Source organism: Sinohyriopsis cumingii, chromosome 15, assembly GCF_028554795.1.
Source record: "Sinohyriopsis cumingii isolate HCF-2022 chromosome 15, ASM2855479v2, whole genome shotgun sequence".
In the NCBI taxonomy this organism is placed as follows: domain Eukaryota; kingdom Metazoa; phylum Mollusca; class Bivalvia; order Unionida; family Unionidae; genus Sinohyriopsis; species Sinohyriopsis cumingii.
In genome coordinates, this window is record NC_142975.1 from 12,328,578 (window position 1) to 12,353,521 (window position 24,944).

General features: G+C 38.8%; 1 protein-coding gene across 2 annotated transcripts in view; it reads right to left on the reverse strand.

Moving 5' to 3' along the window:
* LOC149781271 (uncharacterized) overlaps window positions 1–24,944 on the reverse strand; it is a 163,605-nt gene that overhangs the window by 101,376 nt on the left and 37,285 nt on the right. Inside the window, exon 1 of one of the 2 annotated variants that reach the window (XM_089935358.1) lies at window positions 19,880–20,096. The exons of the other annotated variant lie outside the window; for it this stretch is intronic. Coding sequence (XP_089791484.1) covers window positions 19,880–19,905 — 26 coding nt within the window. The 5' untranslated portion in view covers window positions 19,906–20,096. Of the gene's footprint in view, window positions 1–19,879; window positions 20,097–24,944 lie in introns of those variants that run through there. 2 annotated transcript variants of the gene reach the window in all.

Below are 24,944 nucleotides of genomic sequence, written 5' to 3' on the forward strand. Positions count from 1 at the left end.
TTTACCTCAAGTGCAACGATGGTTACAAGAACAAGCTACCTACACTTTGCACAAACCCATTCGACGCAAGTTTGCCAGAAGTCGCACCCGAGTGGAAGGCATCGATCATCAATGGCAAGCCGATTTAGCCGATGTCTCTCATTTGGCCAGCTACAATCGTGGCTACAAATATTTGTTTTGTGTCATCGACGTCTTTTCCAAATTTGCCTGGGTCGTGCCCTTGACTTCCAAATCCAGCAGCGAGTTAGTGCGAGCCCTACAACGGGTGTTGAAACAAAGCGGTCGTCACCCTCTTCGATGGCAAACGGACAAAGGCACCGAATTTCTGAACCAAGCTTTCAAAAAGAATTAAAGAAACGTGACATTCAATCCCGAAACCAAAGCCAGCATCGTGGAACGTTTTCAACGCACTTTGAAAGAACGCATGTGGAAATATTTTACGCATCACCACACTCTGAAGTACATCGACATCTTACCGCACCTGGTGCAAGCGTACAACCAATCTTACCATCGAAGCATCGGACGTGCCCCGCAAGACGTGACTCCCGACAACGAAGTGTTCGTGTTTGAGCGCCTGTTCGGTACGTCCCCGACGAGGGTTGTCCCCAAGAACAGTGGAGAGTTGGTCGTAGGAGATTGGGTGCGCATTGGCAAAACCAAACGCACTTTCGACAAAGGTTACTTACCTAACTGGACGACCGAATTGTTTCGCGTCACTGGACGAGTGCATGGCCGTCATCCTGCCGTCTATAAATTGGAAGACATGAACGGAGAAGTGCTCAAAGGAACGTTTTATTTACCCGAGTTACAACGTGTCACCAAAAAAGAAGACGACGTGTACGACATCGAAAGCATTCTCGAACGCAGAACCCGTAAAGTGGGCAAACGACGTGTCAAAGAAGTCAAAGTACGTTGGAAAGGATATCCACCCAGTTTTGATTCTTGGATCGACGCTTCGCAAGTCATCGACTATAAAAAGAAGTGACCATCATGCCTTTTCACACAGACGCAGCTACGTCGACCACTCCATCACCTAGTTCTTCTGTGCAAGATTTACAAAAACAACCCTTGTGGGTGTGGTGTGGAGAACGTGTGCCTAAAACGCAAATCGTCTTTTTCTGCCAAATCTTCGTGGTGTATTGTGTCATCGGGGCAGCCATTGCCAATTTGAGTTTGCAACAAGGAGACAAACAATTGTGGACCATTTTATTGAGCAGTTGCATCGGTTAGCTGCTTCCCGATCCCTCCCTGAAATTCTCCTCGAACGGGAACCACGGGAACCATGTGTCCAGTGCCAGTGCCAGTCACCACTCCAACAACAACCACAATCAGAACCCCATTTTGGGCGGAGACACGCCTCTGACTTCCAGTAACCCCTCGGACAGCCACAGAACTCTGGAATTATGAGTCACCAAAACCAATTTTACTTGGTGACAGTTCCATGGAGGTGTTTCCCCACAACACGTTGTGCTGTTACACGGCCAAATTACCTCAGACCATCCCCTTAGATCATGAAGCCCATTGGGAAGTGGCTTTGGTAGAAATCATTCACCCAACCCAAGTCCTCAATGTCCTTCCCAATCAAAATGTTTTTGATGTGGAAGTTCATGACGAACAATTGCAACAGTACTTGGATACCTATGGCAAATATGACAAGAAAACCCCTAGCACAAAAAATCAAAAGTACACCACCTATCACTTGTTCATTCCTCCAGGCTATTATTTTAGTGGTCAACATTTGGTCAGCACCATAACCTCCAGGTTTAATGTCGTGTTTCTGAAAGCTTTGGAAAGTGTCAAAAAAAGTGTCACCATGGAGTACCACAAAGCAGCTCGTCGCTTCTTGATGAAATTTGACGGGAGTAAAATCCTGTCCATTTTATTTTGTCCTGAATTGTTTGACATGTTGGGCGGAGATATGGACATGAGAATGGCCATCATCAAGAAAAAGGAATTACCCATCGTTTACGACAACGAGTCGTTTAGCAAGTTATTTCGTGCCCCGGTAGAACTGAACCAAGGACTGAATTTAATGTTTGTGTATTCCGATGTGGTGGAGTACAACGTGGTGGGACACACCTCCGTACCGTTACTGCGTGTCATTCCTTTCAAAGTGGATTCTGCCACGAACGCTGACGAGGAAGGTGGAAACACTTACCACGTCCACCGCGAATTTGTACATCCTCACTATCTGCCTGTCAGCAAGTCGTATTTGGACACGGTCAACATTACTATAAAAGGAGATTTGGGACAATATATTCCATTCACCAAAGGAAAAGTTACGGTGAAACTTCATTTTCGAAAACGGTTCTCTCACGACTCGTAAGTCATGTATCCAGTGTACCGAGGGGTTGCTCGACAGCGAGGACACGGTTTAGGAGATATGTTAAAATTGGCCTTTCGTTCGGTGGCCCCGGTGTTGAAACCGATGGTGACACGCGGATTGCACGCCTTGAAAGATGCGGCACTGACGCAAGGCAAAGAATTTCTCCAAAATGTCATCATCGACAAACAAAACCCTAAAGAAGCTTTCATGAGGGCTGGCAAAAATGTCTTGCTACAAACGGGCAAAGACCTTTTGGGACGACGAGATACACCTATAAATGCCCTGCACGCTACCGAGTCAAGCATTCAGCAAGGACAAGGCAGAAAGAGACGACGCAGAAAACACCCTTTCACCAGACTTCAAGCGAGAAAGGCCAAGAAAAGAAGAACCGTTCGAGACTTAGACGTTTTCGATTATTGAGACACAGAAAAAAATGATGCACCGAGAGTCATGCGCTTGTTCCAAGACGGAACTGGATATGTTTGCCATGCTCCCCACCATGACGACGATGCAAGAATCGAAGTGGGTGGAATTTCACCCCATCTCGTTATTGACCGATTCCGCTCCCATCGAGTTTGAAATCAAAGGACAGCCCGAAGATTACATCGATCTGAATAGCAGTTACTTGTACTTGAAAGTGGAAGTGATCAAAACGGACAACACCAATCCAGGAGGCGATGCTAGAGTAGCTCCTGTCAACAATTTCTTGCATTCCTTGTTCAGCGAAGTGGACTTGTACTTGAATAAGAAACTGGTCAGTAGCAGCATGGATACTTACCCATATCGTGCCTACTTGGAAAATCTCTTGACGTACGGAAAAGAAGCCAAGAATATTCATCTGGATGCTTGTGTGGTATGGAAACCTGACACGGCAGGTGAGAACACGTTTAGCGATACAGCCCTGACAGTAGATGACAATCCTCACAATGTGGGGTTTAACGACCGTCGTAAAAAAATTCTGCAAGGGCGAAGTTTAGAACTAATGGGTCGTTTGCATTTGGACATGTGGTTACAAGAAAGGTATTTGCTGAACGGAGTGGATATCCGCTTGAGACTGAATCGCAGCAGTGCCGTTTTCCATTTGATAACTGCTGCTGATGCCACTTACAAAACCATCATCCAAGAAGCCAGACTTTACGTGCGTCGTGTGGAAGTGTTACCTAAAGTGGGAAACGACATCAGTCAGACGTTGAGCAGAACGACTGCCAAATATCCAATCCGACGCGTAGAAGTGAAAACCTTCACCATTCCTGCTGGACAGCGATCCATGATCGAAGATCATCTGTTCCAAGGACAGTTACCCAAGCGTTTGATTGTTGGTATCGTCAAGAATTCAGCCTTCAACGGAGCCTACAACGAAAATCCTTTTGAGTTTCAACATTACAATGTGTCCAAGATCGAAGTCAGTCGCAATGGCAAGACCTTGTGTACCCGACCTTTCGAGCCTAACTTTGGTGCAGCGAAGAATTATTTGAGATCGTACTTGTCCCTGTACGAAGCCACTGGTCAGTTAGGAACCAACACCAGTCACGGCATTACGTACGGCGATTATGCAGGAGGCTATGCTTTGTGGGCTTTTGATTTCACTCCTGACCAAGGCAGCGACGAGGGACATTTTCACTCTATAAAATCTGGCCAGATTCGTGTGGAAATTCAGTTTGCGAGTCCACTGCCCCCAGAGAACACAGTGAACGTCATCCTGTATGCCGAATTTGATAATACGATAGAAATCAATAGTTTAAGAGAAGTCATTCTAGATTACTAGAAGCCATGGAAGACTGTTATCCCTCTTTACCTAGTGGAGAAACTTTAGACATGAAATGTGAGGAGACCATGGAAAAAGAAGAAGTGATCATGATGAAGTCGAGATGGCCAGAACAAGAAGCCCATTTAGTCTCCTGTTTTGCCAAACACTTGGTGGAAAAAATGACGGAATTGATCAAGAAAAATTGCTATGGATGTCAAAACGATCATCCCAGTCAAATTCAACACGATAAATGCCTGATGTTAAGTCAAGAAGAAAAATTGGACGAATATCTGGACGAAGCTTGGAGTCTCATCTCGGACAAAGACGTGTTGCATCAGTGGTATAAAGACTTGCGTGAACATTCTTGTCCACCATTAACCACTCAAGAGATCCATCATATCGAAGCTCTCCTGAATCAGAGTGAGGAAACGAAACGAAGAAACGGTTATTTGTCAGACATTTTCAAACAAAAAGTCAGGATCGAATTGACGACTTATTATTACCTGTGAAGAAGAAGAAAACCACACACAAAACAATGGATACCTGGGAACTTTATTACCTTTTGAACCACAGTTCGTATACGGCTTCTTGGAATCCTGTCGTCTGTGCTAAAGATGAACTCCCTCATCGCAAACCTAAAGACCATCAAGCTTACGTGATCAACACGGACGACAGTCATCTCCCAGGAACCCACTGGGTAGCCGTCTACTTTCCTCAAGAAGGATGTGTGGAATATTTCGATTCGTACGGATTGCCTCCTTTGGAAGACGATATCATCGACTTTATGAGAAGAAATGCTCAGACCACCCGATTCAATAATGTGAAATTACAAGGCACAGATTCCTTGGTGTGTGGACAGTACTGTGTGTATTTTCTGCATCATCGCAGCCTGGGCTATTCCTTAGAACATTTAGTGACTCATTTTGATCCTCGTTCTTCTTCTAGAAATGATGTGAAAGTAGATAGATAGTTTTGTGACCATTATGCTTATCTTTTGTCTCAAGCTAGGAAACGTAGTGTCCATCAATGGCCTAATGATTTCCAACAGTGGAAATCACAATTTCATTCACAACGTTGTCAGCCCTGTTTAAAGTAGACTGTATTTGAAGAAAAATGTTTGATGTTTTGAAGAAAAAAATGTTTGATGTTATCATGTTGGATTATTGTTAAAAATGTTAGAGTTGTTGTTTAGTGTTAAGTGATTTTTGAATAAAAAAAATGTTGTGTTTTGAAAAAAAATGCCTTTGTGGTTTGTTTAGCTGTAAGACTGTTGGATTGATGCTCTTTCATTTCTTACTATCCCTCCCATAACACTCATTGAACGTTGCGACTCGAAAACCGTGTGGGGGATGTTTTCCTTCACGTCCGCGCTTTGACTTTAAGAACCGGGGTTGTTTCCAGTCTAACCATCCATTGTCGACTCATCCTCCTACGAAGATGTGCTCCAAACTAGCTAAGCTCAACGAAGCCTACGTGAATTTGCATAGGGTCAGACACAGTCTGATACCGAAGCCAGAAGAAATAGAGAATGTGAGAATGCTAAAAGTCACTGAAGACCTGATAGAAGAACCCTTCAGAGAAGAAGTGAACAGGGAGAAAGAAGAATGGATAGAGAAGTACAGACTTCAGAGACAGCAGCAACAGCAGCAACAACAACAACAGCAGCAACAACAGCAGCAGCAGCAGCATCCTGAACCTGACAGAGGCTTTGTCGATTGTCGTATCGACACCAAAGAGTTCTTCTTCTCTTTCCGAAGAAGCAGACCTATTGCCAGAAAGTCTATCCTCAGAGGACATCGCATTCTTAGAAACTAAAAAAAGAATGCCATAACAAACAAAAAAACAGCCCTTTTCAGGGCTACCCCAATACTCTAGAAAAGAAATAACCATCAATTTGCCAATGTGTGTAGGTACAGCAGTGTGAATATAAACACTAACTCTTTATTGATAGTGAGAGTGTATGTGTTTGTGTGTTTGTGTTTGTAACAGTTCACGTAAGTTTGTGTGAATAGTAGATTAAAATAATGTCTTTTTTGGTGTTTGAGGTGTATATTTGGGGTTAGATTGGATTGCTTTGCGTATGTAAATAGTCTATTGAAGCGATTTATAAAAAAATTTTAAAATAGTGATGGGTAGCATAAAAAGGTGAGTGAGTGTTTCTTTTAGGTCCGTGCGTTGTTTCTTTGGTCATGATCTAGGTAAGATCAATTTTATGTTTTTAGGGGGATGTTTTCCATCACGTCCGCGCTTTCAGTATAAATTGAAACTCGCTCGGCAGTCTAGCTACCCTTGTTGATTGATCAACACCACCAGAAGAATGAACACCAGAACTGTGAAACTGTTAGAACTCCAGATGCACCTGGAATATGCCAGGCGCATACTAAATGAACTGGCCGCGGAGGCCATTGTCGAAGAAGCAAGAATGAAAGAGGAGGAGGAGGAGGAGGAGGAAAGAAGAAAAGAAGAGGAGAGAAGAAACAAAGAAAAGGAGGAGGAAAAGGAGAGAAGAAGAAATTTCAGAATCCCAGAAACCGAAAATTGGGATTCTGAAGCCACATATCCTGCCTCTGCACTCCCAAGAAGAAAGGTCAAAGGAGACTGGGGAAGAAGATGCGTGTGTGGCGCCAGGCCAGGAAGGTGCAACCATTAGATAGGTGCATCTGGAGTTCAAAAAAAAAACCAACAGCCCTTTTCAGGGCTACCCAATACTCTAGAAAAGAAATAACTATTAATTTGCCAATGTGTGTAGGTAGAGTAGTGTGAATATAAACACTAACTCTTTATTCATAGTGTGAGTGTATGTGCTTGTGTTTGTAACTGCTCATGTAAGTTTGTGTGAATGGTAGATTATGGGTTTCTTTATTATTTATTAGCATATGTGAAGAGTATAGTTTGGGTTTTATTATATGAAATGAGAAAGTAGGAGGATGTTTTCCTTCACGTCCGCGCGTTGTTGAGTCATGATCTAGGTAAGATCAATTTTATGTTTTAGGGGGATGTTTTCCTTCACGTCCGCACTTTCACTATAAGAACCCACAGTATTCGTCGTTCAAACCATTCTACAAAGAAGATGGCTTCTAACCAAATTGACAAGATGCAAACATTGCAAGAGGTTTTAGACAATTTAGGAATGATGGAGCAGATGTTAATAAGACTGGTTGAAGACCACTATTCCTATAGTCCCCATCGTGTAAAGATGGAAATTAATAACTTGAGAAAGGTAAAGGACAAGATAAGTGGTGTCATGAAAGAGATAAAGGAGGAGAAGGAGGATGAAGAGGAAAGGATAAGAATACGCAAATGGAACGAAAAAATTGAAAAAGAAGAAGAAAATGAGAAGAGGAAGAAAGAAGAGGAGGAAGAGAAGAAGAAAGAAGAGGAGGAGAAAAAAAGAAAGAAAAGAAGAGAAAGAGTGTAGGAGAGAAAATAAGAAGTTGGTGGAGAAAAAGAAGAAATTAGAAGCTGAAGAAGAAGAAAAAACAAAGGCCCTTTTCAGGGCCAGCCATATTTCTCGAAAAGAGAATGACTTTTCAATTGCCTACCCTTTTTTAAATTTAAATTTAAATTTAAATTTAAAAATTTTTTTTAAAAAAAATCCCATATTCAATTCCCCTTGTCCCTAAACAAGCCCAAACTCTATTCCCCATGTTAATTTCCCTTGTCGCTAGACAAGCCCAAACTCTATTCCCCATGTTAAATTCCCTTGTACGTATATTGACCCACGATTTATTCCCATGTTCAATTCCCTTGTACGTATATTGACCCACGATTTTTCGCCATGTTAAATTCCCTTGTACGTATATTGACCCACGATTTTTCGCCATGTTAAATTTCCATTGTACGTATATTGACCCGGGGGGGGGGGGTCTGTAATGCTAATTCCCATTGTACGTATAATGCCCCACTTCACTACTCATGGTGGGCAAGTTAAAATAAAGGAAATGAGAAGCCCCCGACCCGCAATGGAAAGGGAACGCGAAATGAAACAACTGTAACTACAAATTCCTGACCTTCCCTGGAAGTACCAATAAAGAACTGATAGAAATGTAGGAAGTAAGAGTTCAAATTCCGTGTCAAAGGTTAAAAAATGGCAACATGCAGAAGCTTTCATAAAACTAACAAGTGGATCAGGATCTTACACTTAGACAGGAAGGAGGCATTAAGTTACCCACATTATATTGTTTCTATACATACAAAACATCAACGTATCAACTCTTCTAAAGAACTTGAAGGTATAACAGACTTTAAATAATGAAAATTTGTCGTTTGAATGCTAATAGTAATCTACATGTGCTGCAATTTTAGAAAAGGAAATGACATTAGCTGTATCTAGTGAAGCAAGCCATTCCAGGTAATATCAGACGTGTAGTGATCATCTCACATTTTTGTTTGCATTTACATTTGCTTATTTTTAATAACTCAAATAAATATTTTGTTTTGGAATTAGGCTTATAACAGAGGAACAAATGTGATCTTTCATGTCATATTTAGAATTCAAATTATTCACTTAGAATTAGGCTCAGGCAGTTGTATGGGAAAATCAAAGTATGAGGTGCAGCCAGGTATAAATCTATTTCAAATTACACAACCTGGAGATATTATACTTTCCCAATAAACACACTAACGTGATATACTTTACCTGGGTGAAATATTTTTGAAATTATCTTTGATGTTTTCTGAAATTTAACAATAGAGAGCGTAATTTGGTGAATTCAAACTATTTAGATAGGAGTTGATAAAGCCACACCAAGGCTTTACACAAACAGTGATATGAATAAGTGATACTCTGTCTTTTGTCAGGGTACAAAATACCGAAACTTTCAATCTGTACAAAGAAATTACCCTTAAAAATAACCATGCAGACGTGAGTTGGATTTTGGTTTGGTGCTTTACAGCATAGCAACACAAATAAGTTATTTAGTGGCGAGGAAATGGAGTAAAGGGCTTTGCCCAAGGACACATCACGGTAGCTGACCAAGACTGGACCGATGTTAGGATTCGAACCGGAGTCAGTCCAGCACATTTACCACTGAGCCACCGCAGCTCCTAGTGGGATGGATAATAATTGTCCAAAACAAAATTTAAAAACAAATTAAAAAATTTGACTACCCTCTAACAAGGAAATGTTTCCATCGTGTATTATGCCTTTCCGATGTCTTCGTGCGGCGCACTGGGATGGAAAACTGGAAAAGCAGTGTCATAATGCTATCTCATAAGCAAGCTTATTATTCGTTAGTAATGGTTGCTTCTCTATAATTCTTAATTTGCTATTGTTATGATTATCATTATTATTATTATTAGTAGTAGTAGTAGTAGTAGTAGTATTTCAAATTATAATTACCGCATTCAGTATGCAGTTAAATTGTAAATATTACATTTATTATAAAATTGCAATATGGAAGAAGCAGATTCGTATGTTTTTGTTAAAGTTATTCAACAAGACGGACTTGGTCTTAAACTTTCACAGATCACCTACACAAATTCAGACATTATGCTGAAACCACGTTACTGGCCGTACCCTGAACGACGTGTTTCATAAAATAATATCGCGTCATTTTATAGAAATATCGTATCATTTCATAGAACTGACGTATCATTTCATACCAGTATCGTGTTGTTTCATGTTAATTGGTATTGTTTATTTCAATATGTCTGCTACTTTCCATACCTTGAGAAATGGGTGTTATAAAGAGATTACGTCATTCATTTCCATGCCTCTAATAAGTAAACTTTAAGCCATCATGAATTTATAAATTATAACAACTTAAGCACACCGTGGTAACAATCACGGTAAACCCGACATTTGCACGTTCCGTAGATCCAAGCAGCGGGTGCAGAAGAGATGATAACGATTAGGTCAAACGAGCCAACAGCAGACTGTAACAGGAATATCTAATAAATGGAAAACTAGGTTGAATGTTGTCTTCCATGATCAGCTGACACCATGAACTTCTACCCTGTGTACATTTGAACCGGGTTTTGTTCATCTAACTATAAACGATATCCACCGTTTATGTTGTTCCCTTTACCATGCTTACCCATCCCTATACATGAATACATTCAGTGATCCAAAATCCACATTACACACACACACACACACACACACACACATAACTATGATTAGCAACATCACAACAAATTTATCGTGATTGTACTAAATTTCAGTTAGCATCAGCATAGCAGATTATCACGATTTTGCTAAAATCTTTAAACCCAAGTTAGTTAACCTCCAATTTAACTCAAACTGTTCTGACGTCGTCATACACCGCTCCGGTGGCCAAGTGGTTAGACGTCCGCCTCGTATGCGGAAGGTCGTGGGTTACATTCCAGGCCGAGTCATACCAAATACTTACAAAAATGGTACTAACAGCTCTGCCTCGCTTGGCGCTCAGCATTAAGAGGTTTGTTAGGACTGGTCGGCCTGGTGTCAGGATAATGTGACTGAGTGGGACATCATGTTACACGTCTGCGGCATGATGCTTCAGTGTTAGACATCACTGTAAAATGCCACACTGCAAACATCGTAGCGATATGACTGAAAAAATTGTTAAAGCTACGTTAAAAATCCAAATCACTCACACACACACACACACACACACACACACTGACGTAATACAATATTTATGGATGAGTCGTAAATAAAAGAGAGTTGTAACATGATCCTTTTGACTTCAAGCGTGTTAATAATAGTAGCTTACGGCGGCATTATACTTATCCATTAGGCTTCAAGTGTGCTATTATTATTAGTTAATTACTGCAGTACATTTTATAATCATTAGGCTTCAAGTGCGTTATTAGTAAATTACTGCGGCACATTATGTAACCATTAGACTTCAAGTGTGATATTAGGAAATTACTGTAGCACATTATTTAACCATTAGGCTTCAAGTGCGTTATTAGTAAATTACTGTAGCACATTATGTAACCATTAGACTTCAAGTGTGATATTAGGAAATTACTGTAGCACATTATTTAACCATTAGGCTTCAAGTGCGTTATTAGTAAATTACTGCGGCACATTACACTGGTCAACAGTGAAATCATTACTGACTTGAAAAGGCCCTAATCTGTAGTATTTTGGTGTGCCGAACACGAATATAACCATGAAAAATTTGTATTGGCTCTCGTTTTGAAGATATTCATATACCTCATTTTCTATGTTTCACTGTGTAAATTTCTCCAGTAGGACTGCAGCAACATCCGGAATAATGATGTAACATTGCATAATACCATCATGCTCACATCATCCACAGTTGATTGCATCATTTTCTGATGCAATGCAATACTAATGCCATGCGGCTGCTGAAGTAAGTTGACGTCAGCAGTGTACTATACATGTGTAGGCCTATTATACTAATGCCAGGCGGCTGCTGAAGCTGACGTAAGCAGTGTACTATATAAAGCCCAATCAGATAGGTTCAGCATTTAAAATATTTTAGACGTTGTGCGAGACAGTTCAAGCTACTGTTACATAAAACTTATTATTTTATCCATTTACGTACAATAAAGAACAGTAATGCCTCGAAAGTGTGTTAATACCGCGGACAATTTTTGCTATATTTGTGGGGAAGTGACATTTGCCAACCAGAAGAAAAGTATCAATTCTCAAGTGAAGAAGGCATATCATCTTTACTTCGGCTGCAAGGTTGGTGACCAAGACAAGCCTTGGGCTCCGCATATATGCTGTGCTACATGTACAACACAGCTTTCACAGTGGTTGAATTGCAAAAGGTCATCAATGCCGTTTGCAGTCCCAATGGTGTGGAGAGAGCCAAGCAACCACCTAAATGACTGTTACTTCTGCTTGGTTCCTCCTCTTTCCGGCGGAATAACGAAGCGAAAGAAGTCGAGAATAGTCTACCCAAACATTCCGTCTGCATTGAGACCAGTTCCACATGGTGAGGGACTTCCTATTCCAGAACCTCCAGCAGAATATTCTCTTGATTCATCTGACGAAGACAAAGGTGAGTCGACCTGTTCTTCTCCTGGTCCATCAGCATGCAGTGATCCAGATTTTCACTGTGGTGCATCATCAACCCCACACAGAATAACACAGGAAGAACTAAATGACCTGATTCGTGAGTTGGACTTATCAAAGAACAAGGCAGAATTGCTAGGATCAAGACTCCAACAATGGAATCTTCTAGAAGAAGATGTCACAATTACTGCATATCGAAAGCGCCACCAGCAGTTGGAGCCTTTCTTCAGAAAGGAAAGTAATCTGATATTCTGTTCCGATATTGAGGGCCTCATGAATGCTTTAAAAATCACTCATGACCCACAAGAATGGAGACTATTTGTGGACTCTTCGAAACTGAGTCTCAAGGCTGTGCTTTTGCACAATGGAAACATTCTTCCATCTATTCCAGTAGCGTATGCTGTCCACATGAAAGAGACATACGATAACTTAAGGCAGCTACTGAATTCCATTGAGTATAACAAGTACAGCTGGCACCTCTGTGGTGATTTGAAGGTAGTTGCCCTTTTAATGGGACTGCAGCAAGGATATACAAAATACATGTGTTTCTTATGCGAGTGGGATAGCCGAGCAAGGGAAATGCACTACATGAGGAAGGAATGGACTCACAGGCAGAATGTAGCCATTGGAGAGAAGAATATCCAACACCCAGCTCTGGTTGAGGCTCAGAAAATCTTGCTACCACCCCTTCACATCAAGCTAGGTTTGATGAAGAACTTCGTGAAAGCCATTGACCGGACTTTGCCAGCATTCCGATACCTGCATGAAAAATTCCCTCGACTCAGCGAAGTAAAGATTAAAGAGGGAGTTTTTGTGGGTCCTCAGATTCGAGAGCTTTTCAAAGATGACCGGTTCAACAACTTGCTGGAAGGTGACGCGAAACAAGCATGGAATGCTTTTCGCCTAGTTTCTACAAACTTCCTCGGAAATGTTAGGGCAGAAAACTATAAGGAACTAGTAGAAGACATGTTGATGAAGTATAAGAAACTTGGCTGCAATATGTCTCTAAAGATTCACTTCCTTCATTCCCATTTGGATTTCTTTCCTAGCAACTGTGGTATTGTTAGTGATGAACACGGCGAACGTTTTCATCAAGATATCGCAACAATGGAACAAAGATACCAGGGAAAATGGTCCACTACAATGCTGGCTGACTACTGCTGGACACTCCTCAGAGATGCTCCCGAACAGCTGTACAAGAGACAGGCGAAGAAATCTAAGATGTAGTCAATGACTTGATTTTTTATAGGTAGGCTATTACAGTTGACCTTTTACTATTGGAATGCGTTTCGTTATGTAAACATTAATTTCTTGCAGATTACAAAAAAACTAGAGCCAATTTTGCAATTTGACTGTCATATTCGTGTTCAGCACATAAAAATTGATAAGAATTGACTAATTTTATTTCAGTAACATGACTTTTGTAAAAATTTGTTGTCCAGTGTTATTTAACCATTAGGCTTCAAGTGCGTTATTAGTCAATTACTGTAGCACATTATTTAACCATTAGGCTTCAAGTGCGTTATTAGTAAATCACTGTAGCACATTATTTAACCATTAGGCTTCAAGTGCGTTATTAGTAAATCACTGTAGCACATTATGTAACCATTAGACTTCAAGTGTGATATTAGGAAATTATTGTGGCACATTATTTAACCATTAGGCTTCAAGTGCGTTATTAGTAAATTACTGTAGCACATTATTTAACCATTAGGCTTCAAGTGCGTTATTAGTAAATCACTGTAGCACATTATGTAACCATTAGACTTCAAGTGTGATATTAGGAAAGTATTGCGGCACATTATTTAACCATTAGGCTTCAAGTGCGTTATTAGTAAATCACTGTAGCACATTATGTAACCATTAGACTTCAAGTGTGATATTAGGAAATTATTGCGGTACATTATTTAACCATTAGGCTTTAAAGTACGTTATTAGTAAATTACTGCGGCACATTATTTAACCATTAGGCTTCAAGTGCGTTATTAATAAATCACTGTAGCACATTATGTAACCATTAGACTTCAAGTGTGATATTAGGAAATTAATGCGGCACATTATTTAACCATTAGGCTTCAAGTGCGTTATTAGTAAATCACTGTAGCACATTATGTAACCATTAGACTTCAAGTGTGATATTAGGAAATTATTGCGGCACATTATTTAACCATTAGGCTTCAAGTTCGTTATTAGTAAATTACTGCGGCACATTATTTAACCATTAGGCTTCAAGTGCGTTATTAGTAAATTACTGTAGCACATTATGTAACCATTAGACTTCAAGTGTGGTATTAGGAAATTATTGTGGCACATTATTTAACCATTAGGCTTCAAGTGCGTTATTAGTAAATTACTGCGGCACATTATTTAACCATTAGGCTTCAAGTGTGTTATTAGTAAATTACTGTAGCACATTATTTAGCCATTAGGCTTCAAGTGTGATATTAGTAAATTATTGCGGCACATATTTAGCCTTTGGAATTTAAGCGTGCTATCAGTCGATTACTGTTAATAGTTATTTAGCCATTAAGGTTCAATCGTGCTATTAGTCGTTTACTGTAGAATGTTATTGAGATATAAGGCATATAGCCTGCTATTAGTCGTTTACTGTAGAATGCTATTGAGATACAAGGCATATACGTGCTATTAGTCGTTTACTGTAGAATGTTATTGAGATATACAGCAGATAGCATGCTGTTAGTCGTTTACTGTAGAATGTTATTGAGGTAAACTGCATATCGCGTGCTATTAGTTGTTTACCGCGGTAAATAATGTTTTTAAAGCAAGTAGAAAATAAAGATAAAACTATGCGCAATCTTTTCCTTTAAAGCTGCAGTTGGAATTATTCAAAATGAAATTGTCTTGGACGTGCAATTTAACCCTACACTGTTTATCTAATTTTATGACCTATGTATAAAATCCCCACCACTTTCAACTCAGCCCCTTCAAAAACTCCAAAACAAGCTCCATCGCCTGTAGTGTGGGGTAAATGAGCAAGGGATACAAAAATGATGTATTTATTACAATCTTTTATCTAGCAACTCTTCGTCAAAACCTTGTTAGATTCATCACTTTTATTTACAAGTGACACCTTTGGTCATATTGACAGGTACATCAGGGAGAAATGACACATTGTGGGTGATTGACGGTGCGGATTAACGTGCATATCAATGGCGATTGGCGTGCATATTAGTGGGGATTTTCATCCTTTCCAATAAAATTCGACATGCATATCCGTGGTTATTGGCATACATATATGTGGTGATTGGCATACATATCATTCGTGATTGGCATACATATCAGTGGGGATTGGCATACATATCAGTCGTGATTGGCATACATATCAGTGGGGATTGGCATACATATCAGTCGTGATTGGCATACATATCAGTGGGGATTGGCATACATATCAGTTGGGGTTGCACGCATATTAAGACAAAGCACATATATTGCATCAGATCTAATTAAGGTATGTATTAATTGTAATTGAATCTGGTGCTATCGTGCAATTTATAAAACTGTTCTCACAAAAAGGCATCCCACAATTATAAATTTTCTCATTGTTTAATAACTCCGACTGATCCGACTTTTAAAGTTCCCGATATATAAACCTCTACGAAACGTCACTATCGGAAATACATGATTGTAGCAATTGCTAAATAAAAATCGCGATCAGAATCGTGAATTATTCTGGTTTCATTTAACCCTTTTCATCTATCATAAAGTATATAGTTCTGCGACGTACATGCACTTACTGGGTATAACCCACACACACACACACACACACACCAAAATAAGTTCTGTCACTTAATTTTTTGTGTAAACGGGCAGGGAAGGTCACAAAAACACTGTTTGCTCGACTGGATGAAACATGCTTTAACCGGAATACATTCAGATTCACCGCTCTGTCTTAACAAGTGACAATATAGGTCATATTAGGCTGCATTTCAGAGCGGATTAATATTCATTAAACACCAAAGTACAGGTTATATTAGATTTAAATAATGTACAAAGACACAAATATTAGACACTTGCATTCAGACATGTTAGCATTTGGATCAAGTGGACGTAAATGTAAACACAACCGTCATAACCTCCGAAAAAGCACCCTCACCTAGTTCACCGTGTAAATGGGCAAGAGAGGTCACGTGATCTACGTCCCTATCAGTGACTATTGATAATCATTATAAATGTAAACACTGCTTACATCATATGTCAGTAATGTTTGGTATTGTACGTGTATGTATATAATGCATGTGTCATCATGTAATTAGGTGATTAGGTGAAGAGATAATTTCACAAAAGCGTATGTCGATATTATGATCTCTACTGTGATTTTAATAGCTCTTTTCCAGATATCCTTAACCCAGACTTGATTTGATTATAAAAGGTCACTCATTGAATCATGACTCTAACAACTATTAAATAAAACTGTCATGGAAAAAATGTCACTTTGACTTTATTTAACCCGATTATCTCTCTCTCTCTCTCACACACACACACACACACACACACACACACACACACACACACATATATATATATATATATATATATATATATATATATATATATATATATATATATATATATATATATAATTTATTTATTTATCCTGTCATCGATATGCGTCAGAGATTATTCTTTTTCCAAACTTACTAGTATTTAGTTGTTTCGTTTTCAGTACCGTTTAGGAGAGAGAGAGAGTGAGAGAGACCTTTGCATTAATAGACATGTGCAGATATTCGACATCATATCCACACGTTTTTGAAACAACACAATTGATGGGGTTCGATTGTTACGTAATTAATGCAAATTATATATATATATATATATATATATATATATATATATATATATATATATATATATATATATATATATATATATATATTTATATATTTATATATATGCAATAAACTGACAACGAACAGTCAGAAAACAAATAAAACAGATAAACGGTTATGTAGAAACAGCCATATAAAGTTTTGCAAACATAACCGTTTTTCTGTTTTATTTGTTTGTCTTGTGTATGTTTTGTATTTGCCTTTGAAAAAGACTCATTAAGAGTCAAAAGCGCTCAGGATAGTTAGATAATAGTTTCGCACTGTTCGTTGTCAGTTTGTTGCATTTATATTAAGTGCATAGTTTAATCGTGAAAATTAAACTATGTGTTGTTCAGACGAATGCAGGTACTTTTCGGGGGCTGGGGGGATACATTTTCTTAACATGTCCTGTTTGGTGTGTATTTCACTAAATTACACCGTATATGAAGAAAAAAAACTGAGGAAATATTTCCATATCCTGTATGATCATTTTCATCATCATCATTATTGTCGTCACTATCATCATTACTATCGTCATTTTCTTCCTGTCTAATAGACTTTAGTGAATCGTCCGGCAGATCATATTTGATGAAAATTCTAACTTCGGCCGACACAATTTCTACGAGAAAATATCGCCTTTCGAAACATGAGCACCTGCAATTTTGAGTTAACACCAAATATCTGATATGGCATGTTGTAGTCAGAAAAAAATACGAATTGTTATCAAAACACGTGACGTTTACTGCATTATACAATAGAGCTATTTACCACGGGCCTTGACCACTCAAATTAAAATAAAAAGACTGGACCTTAGATTTATCAAGTGACTTTTTTCTTCTTATCAGTGCTTTATGCAACTATGAGTTTTAACATAGTACATGGTTCTTGAACGATTATGTACAATCTAAATCTTTTTGCAAAATCTGAACGATTTTATACAGATTAAACGATTTCGTACAACCTGAACGATTTTGTACAGCCTGAAAGATTTTTTGAACAACTTGAACGATTTTGTACAACACGTGAGCACTTTACAGAAAGTCAAATCCCACACTCTCTTTCATTAAAAACTTAAGAACAAAGACAGAAAGATTGATAGTATACAAATCCATAATAGAAAAGAACTTAGATAAGCTAAAGGTTTCATAATTATCAAGTATATTTACATAATGATGTTGCACTTGCGGATAGTACAGTATTGTTTCTATGCAAGCTGCCCAAAGAAGTAAATGGCATTATTCATGATATGCTGTAAAGATGGTCACTTGAGAACACATTATGATAAATTCAACCACTCGCTAGCGTACTTCAAAAATTGGTAATATTGTTGTTGTTGTTTTGAGTTTAACTCCATTTCCCAGCGCAAGGAAGGCTATACATAGTTGAGGAATAATCCGGGAAAGCCCCGGAAAGAACCACCGACCCACGGAAAGCTACTCGCTGCTTTTTCACATACCCACAATGGCCGAGCCCGAGACTCTAACCCACGCTAACAGAGGTGAGACGGTAGTGATCGGTAAAGGCGAGTGTTTAAACCACAAGGCCACACAAGGCCCCAGAAATTAGTAATATCGTTGTAATATAAGTAAATATCCAGTAGGATCTCTTTAATAAAATAACACAAAGATAAGTTGAACATCACCAACGAAATCCGTGCGGTCTGCTTATAGAAGATCTGTGATGCATATCTTCATATTACTAAATGCAGAGGGGGGCCCCGAGTGGCCGAGTGGTCTAAAGCGCAGTCCGTTACGGATCACTGCCATCTCACCTCTGTCTGCGTGGGTTCGAGTCCAGGATTCAGCCTATGCGGGTATGTGAGAAAGCTTGCCAGTAGCTTCTCGTGGGTCGGTGGTTCTTTCAGGGTTTTCCCGCGTTCTTCCTCCACCATTAATACTGGCCGCCATGTATAGCCTATCGTGTGCTGAAAAATGGCGTTAAACCCTAAAACAACAACAACAACTAAATGCAGAAGCATTCTCGACAAGAATCAAAATAATAAGGTCGTCAGGTCACTGGGCTAGTTTTACATATTTAGACTTACTTAACGCCTACTTCCAGGCCCGGTCCTATGATATGCGGGGCCGAAGGCAGCGTGCGGGGCTCCAAGACAGCACAAAAATTGCATTGCGAAGTTGATTTCCTGAAAACGCGGGGCCCAAGGCGGTTGCCTCGTTTGCCTTTCCCGAGGGCCGAGACTGCCTACTTCATCTTAAAGAACTAAACGAGAAATTGTTTTACGTTCTGTGCACATTCCCAGTGCCGGATTACGAAGCGCGCAGAATAGACACCGGCCTATGAGCCCCACGCTTTTTAGGGGCCCCGCGACAACGGATCAAAATAATATTGATTTGATCTTGAAAAAAAATTACAATCAAGCTTTCTCAAATTGTTTCCTTAAGATAGAGAAAAAAATGAAATATTATTTAATAATATTTTATAATTTTTGTTTCATAACATAAAATGTTAATCTGTTTAAAAACATTAATTATTGTTAATATTTGTTTTGTGTAATAAAATTTGTTTATTAAAATTGTTGATTGGTAAAATTAAAAACGTATTAGGAGATAATCGGTGAGGGAGGCCCCAAGATTTCGACTGAATAGGGGCCTCTGCAAAGTTTGATTCGGCACTGCACATCCCATCTCATATTAATAATTGAAATTAGGAAAAGGAAATTTAAAGTTATTTCCGGCTATATAATTTTACACCGAATAATGCAGTTAACTTGCAATGTATGCGAAGTTTTCCCTTTCTTAAAGATTGGGCGTCACATTACCAAGAAGGGTAATAAAACTAAATGCAAACTCAAATTAATTTTAAGCTGGGACGTTTAAAAGCGGCATATATTTCTGAGTGATTTATTTATCTTACTGGCATAGATCCAAACATGATTTTAACAATCATCGCAGAATAAAATGTCATTTTATCTTAAAATATCATTGAATGATACATTTGTCAATGAAAGCAAAATATTAAATTAGAAAAATGCATATACTTACATCAGGCAAGTAACACTTCTACACATGTTCAAAACTGAAATAATTAACTTTGGAAGGGAAATAAATAGGTCCTTTGCACGCGCTGCTTAGAGCACAATCACACGGTACTTCTCCGAATCTATACCATCAGAACTGCACAAATACAAACGTGGAACATAACTTGCATCAACCTGTCGTAGCTAGATTCGCGTTACTGTGAAATCGGTATGCACACGCGGGTAAAGCGTCATACCTAATTTTATATTGGCGCGCGGAGAAATTGAAAATAGCATTGGGGAAAACCCAATCATGGGATTGGGTGGACTCTTATGAAAATTGTGACACCATTGAGATCATTATTAGGCCACCTATTTTCAGAGTAAATCAGATTGGAGACGGGTCGGTTCAGGAGGTTTATCTCAAATGCGCGCACGCACGCACACACACATATACATATATATATATATATATATATATATATATATATATATATATATATATATATAACATTTCGTAATGGCGCATCTACAGCGTTCGGAGTGAATCGAGCTTTTCGTCAGGAAACAAACAACTTTCAAAGCTAAAACATATATTCATACGTTGTTTTTTTCTTCATCTGATTCTTTTTTGTCCAATATTTATCTCTCTGCTTTACACATGTCCCTTGTCATTCACACGTGTAAATAGTTTAGGCTGTCTTTCAGCTTTTCTTTTAAATTGTCCCACTCCACCCCACCCCCATTTTGCAAATATGCCAAGCAGAGATTGACTGATTAGCGCTGATGTCTCATTAAAATCAATTTGACCCTAGTTTACACTGTACTTTGAGAAGGTAATCCGGGATGTATCAATCCGACCCTAGTTTACAGTGTAATTTAACAAGATAACCCGGGATGTATCAATCTGACCCTAGTTTACAGTGTAATTTGACAAGGTAATCCGGGATGTATCAATCTGACCCTAGTTTGCAGTGTAATTTGACAAGGTAATCCGGGATGTATCAATCTGACCCTAGTTTACACTGTAATTTGACAAGGTAATCAGGGATGTATCAATCTGACCCTAGTTTACACTGTAATTTAACAAGGTTGTTGTTGTTGTAAGGTTTAACGCCATTTTTCAGCACACGATAGGCTATACATGGCGGCCAGTATTAATTATTAATGGTGGAGGAAGAACCCTGGAAACCCCCGGAAAGAACCACCGACCCACGAGAAACTACTGGCAAGCTTTCTCACATACCCACATTAACCGAATCCGAGACTCGAACCCACGTAGACAGAGGTGAGATGGCAGTGATCCGTAACGGAGAGCGCTTTAGACCACTCGGCCACTCGGGGCCCCATTTGACAAGGTAATCCGGGATGTATTTTCTCTTCCTGAGGTTGCTAGGTTTGAAATGGTGAAAATTCGAAATGCAATAATTTATCAGTGTTCCAGTTTACCTGAAACAAGTCACACTGTTAGTGTCGTGATAAAAACAGAAGTCTCTGACTATATCCGCAGTCGATGTCCCTAGTAGTGAAATTAGTTGATGCCCGTCAATTTTTTTAATTTATCAATCAAACGATCAGTGATTTAATAAATAACAACCATCATGTCTATCTATCTATCTATCTATCTATCTATCTATCTATCGATTATCGATCTAAATTTATATGCGGTTTATTTCTTTTCCTTTGCATCACATTATCACTAAAGTGTTGATGTGCCGTTAACGCTATATATTATTTTACACGAATACTATCCATGCATCCATTTATAAAATATATCCACCAGAATTGCTGTCGATTTCTGAAGAGCGCATTATACTGGACCAGATAACAATTAATTAGATTTATAGGGTAGGTGATGGTTAAATCGTTATACTGCAATGGTTTATAACGTCTGTGTCAGGAGGGGAAGTGATTCCTAATTACGCCTTTGTTTATTTAACGGTCAGACAGACTAGACAAGGAAAGGTTAACTTCGATTTTATATCGGAACTGTCAGAATTGAGTTTTTGCAGAATCAGGTTTGGAAATCTATAAGTCAGGCTGACTGCAATTTTGGCGTCTAGTTATAAAAGGCGGTAGATACATTTAATCCTTACTGGTTACGCTAAATAACGGGCGTGCTTCTCACACGAAATTTCTTGGTCTTTAAAATTGCCATAATCGAAAAATCTAGTCAGTCTGTATTTTTCCTGCAAGAGTGAAAATATAAGGGATTCCGAGATCGAAATTAGAAGATATTCTCTCGTAAAACATTTGTCAAAGGGACCGGATGTCTGGAAAGTCAATTCTGGCGGGTGAAGCGAACAAAGCTCGAAAGCACAAGGGATATGCATCAGTCTTACGTAATTTGTTGATACCAGTATAATGATTTGCTTGACTGTATTTGCTTATATTTGCATGAATATATTTGTTTAAATCCGTAGATCAATTATCTTGATATGAGGTTAAATGTGTTGAGTTCATCCATCTGAATTTGTACAATGATCTTCCTTATACAAGTTTGACGAATTGTTTGAATTTGTCGTCTTGATTTTTATAGGAATCTAAGAATTTCACGCATTACTTTAGCTGATATGTGTTACGAGAATCCGTTTGAATTCACCGATCTTAGATGATTTTATGTATGCTAAAGACTCGAGTGTGTGTATTCTCTGAAAATAACGTAATTAAGTCATTCAATAATTTTCATTAATTCATTTGTGTAATTGAGACGAGAACGGAACTGTTATGTCTCGTGTGATATTAATGGGAGTCAGAATGGAATAGCCGGTAGGAAGTACATTAATCTTATGAAACTAGGTTTGTTTATGGTCTGCCATGTTTAGCTTGACCAGACTGCCTTTTGTGTCTGTTTGAATTCCGACAGAACGATAACTGACATAACGAGAGGGGAGTAATGATCTATTCCCAGTAGGACAACTGACAGAAGATTTAGGTTGCTTCTCTGTTTATTTTAAAAGAGGAAATAGCTCCACTGACCTATCCACGTACCTACTGATCCAAGTATCCAAGTATCTACGTATCTACGTACTTAAGTATCACCTACCCACAAGAAGTTTGAGGGCCGAAAGGAGGCGATACAGTAGGGAGGTTGGAGAAGGGAAAAAGCGAAAGGAACTAGAGGAACTACCCCAGTGAAGTTGGAGTGGACTCAATTATATCATTTAAAACAGATCGGCTATTTATATTAATATATTTGTTTGAAATTCGGTGAAATATTTATTTCAAAAAGAAGTGTATCTTCCTAATGTAATGTATTATCACAGTTGTTTATATAATTGATCCAAAAACAAATTCATGTACGGGGGCTCGTGTCATTCTGTTCTATATATCTGCTCAGATCTCTGTTTATTCCACCTGTAAGTTTCACACTTTCTATTCATATTTACTCTATCCTGGCAATAACATCGAGGGCAATCATCTCCTTGATAACGAGAACCGAATAAAGCGGACACCTTGTAAGCTGGTACAATCCGCCAATCAGCCTCACCAACACCACCACCCACTGTAACTCTACAGTGTGTGTGTGTGTGTGTGTGTGTGTGTGTGTGTGTGTGTGTGTGTGATGTTTGGTCAGTTTTGATCTGTGTGTCTGAATAATTTAATATACTTAAAAGATGCCCTTAAAATGACAGTGAATGATGGGGCCCCGAGTGACCGAGTGGTCTAAAGCGCTCACCGTTCCGGATCACTGCCATCTCACCTCTGTACGCGTGGTTTCGAGTCTCGGGCTCGGCTAACGTGGGTACGTGAGAAAGCTTACCAGTAGCTTCTCGTAGGTTGGTTTTATCTTCTCCGGGTTTCCCAGGGTTCTTCCTCCACCAGTTATGCTAGCCGCCATGTATAGCCTATCTTGTGCTGAAAAATGGCGTTAAACCCTACAACAACAACATAGTATTGTATGACCCACCAACGAGGAATATAATAATAATTGCTTATGAGTAAGAGTGAATTCCACTGCCTCAATTAACAGCGTCTCAAGCAAATTTTAGTAAGACAGCTTTAAAACATTTCTCAACATGTAAAATGTGTTACATGATACAACACATTTGACATGAATGTTGTAGTGGGATATACCGAATCTCCTTACTGTGTAGGCGTAGGACACCGATAACATAAGCAGTATTCCATGAAATATTCCCTTGTAACATAGAACATGCATATAGTACGTAATTGAACATTATAGTATCATATAACAAGGAGCAACCAAGCAGTCTGCTTTCAACTTTGTGTGTAATGAATATATTTTACATGTGTGTCTATGAGAGAGAGAGAGAGAGAGAGAGAGATTGCGTGTTTTGAATGTTGCAATGTAAGCAGTTTCGTGCTATGGGAGATAACTATCAATGATTCCATGAAATTGATATCTATTAGTAATGTAGAATTCAGTACAGGTGGGAGAATGGCACTATGATTGCGAGTAAATAACTAAAAAAGTATGGTAATGGTGATATCCCATTCCCTTCAATTAAGTATCCTCAACACTTAGCCTTGAGTATGTGAGAAAATAAACTTAAATAAAACTAATTCCATATCTTTTTGGCCATAGACTTCAACTTAGTGAAGACCGATATGAAGCTATGAAGCGCGTATGTGACAATGAAAGCTACGCATATATGTGACAGTGAAAGCTACGCATATACGTGACAATGAAAGCTACGCATATATGTGACAATGAAAGCTACGCTTATTGAAAAACAAATTCGTACTAATCTCGATTGTTACGATTCTACTCGACGCGCTCTTAGTTTGACCCAAGTTTAGTACATGGCCACCATTGTAAAAGTCCATAGCAATAAATAATTTTCGTCTGGAAGTTTTTTGGTGGCCGTTAAGGTGCAGATCATTCAATAATCGGGATTGAATAAACTTTGGTTAAAGACAATTAGTGTTAAATTTTAAAAGAACAATTTAAATGTTTTCATTTAAAATGAGTAAATGCGCATACATGACCCATGTGACTTGTACTTCAGTGGTGTACCTATTCACTTGGAACAAAATGACTACTCTTGAGAAATACAAGAAGTTAAAAAAGGGCTTAAGAAATGGTTTCAGGAGAATTAAGAAATCTTACCTACAGTCAAGTGTAT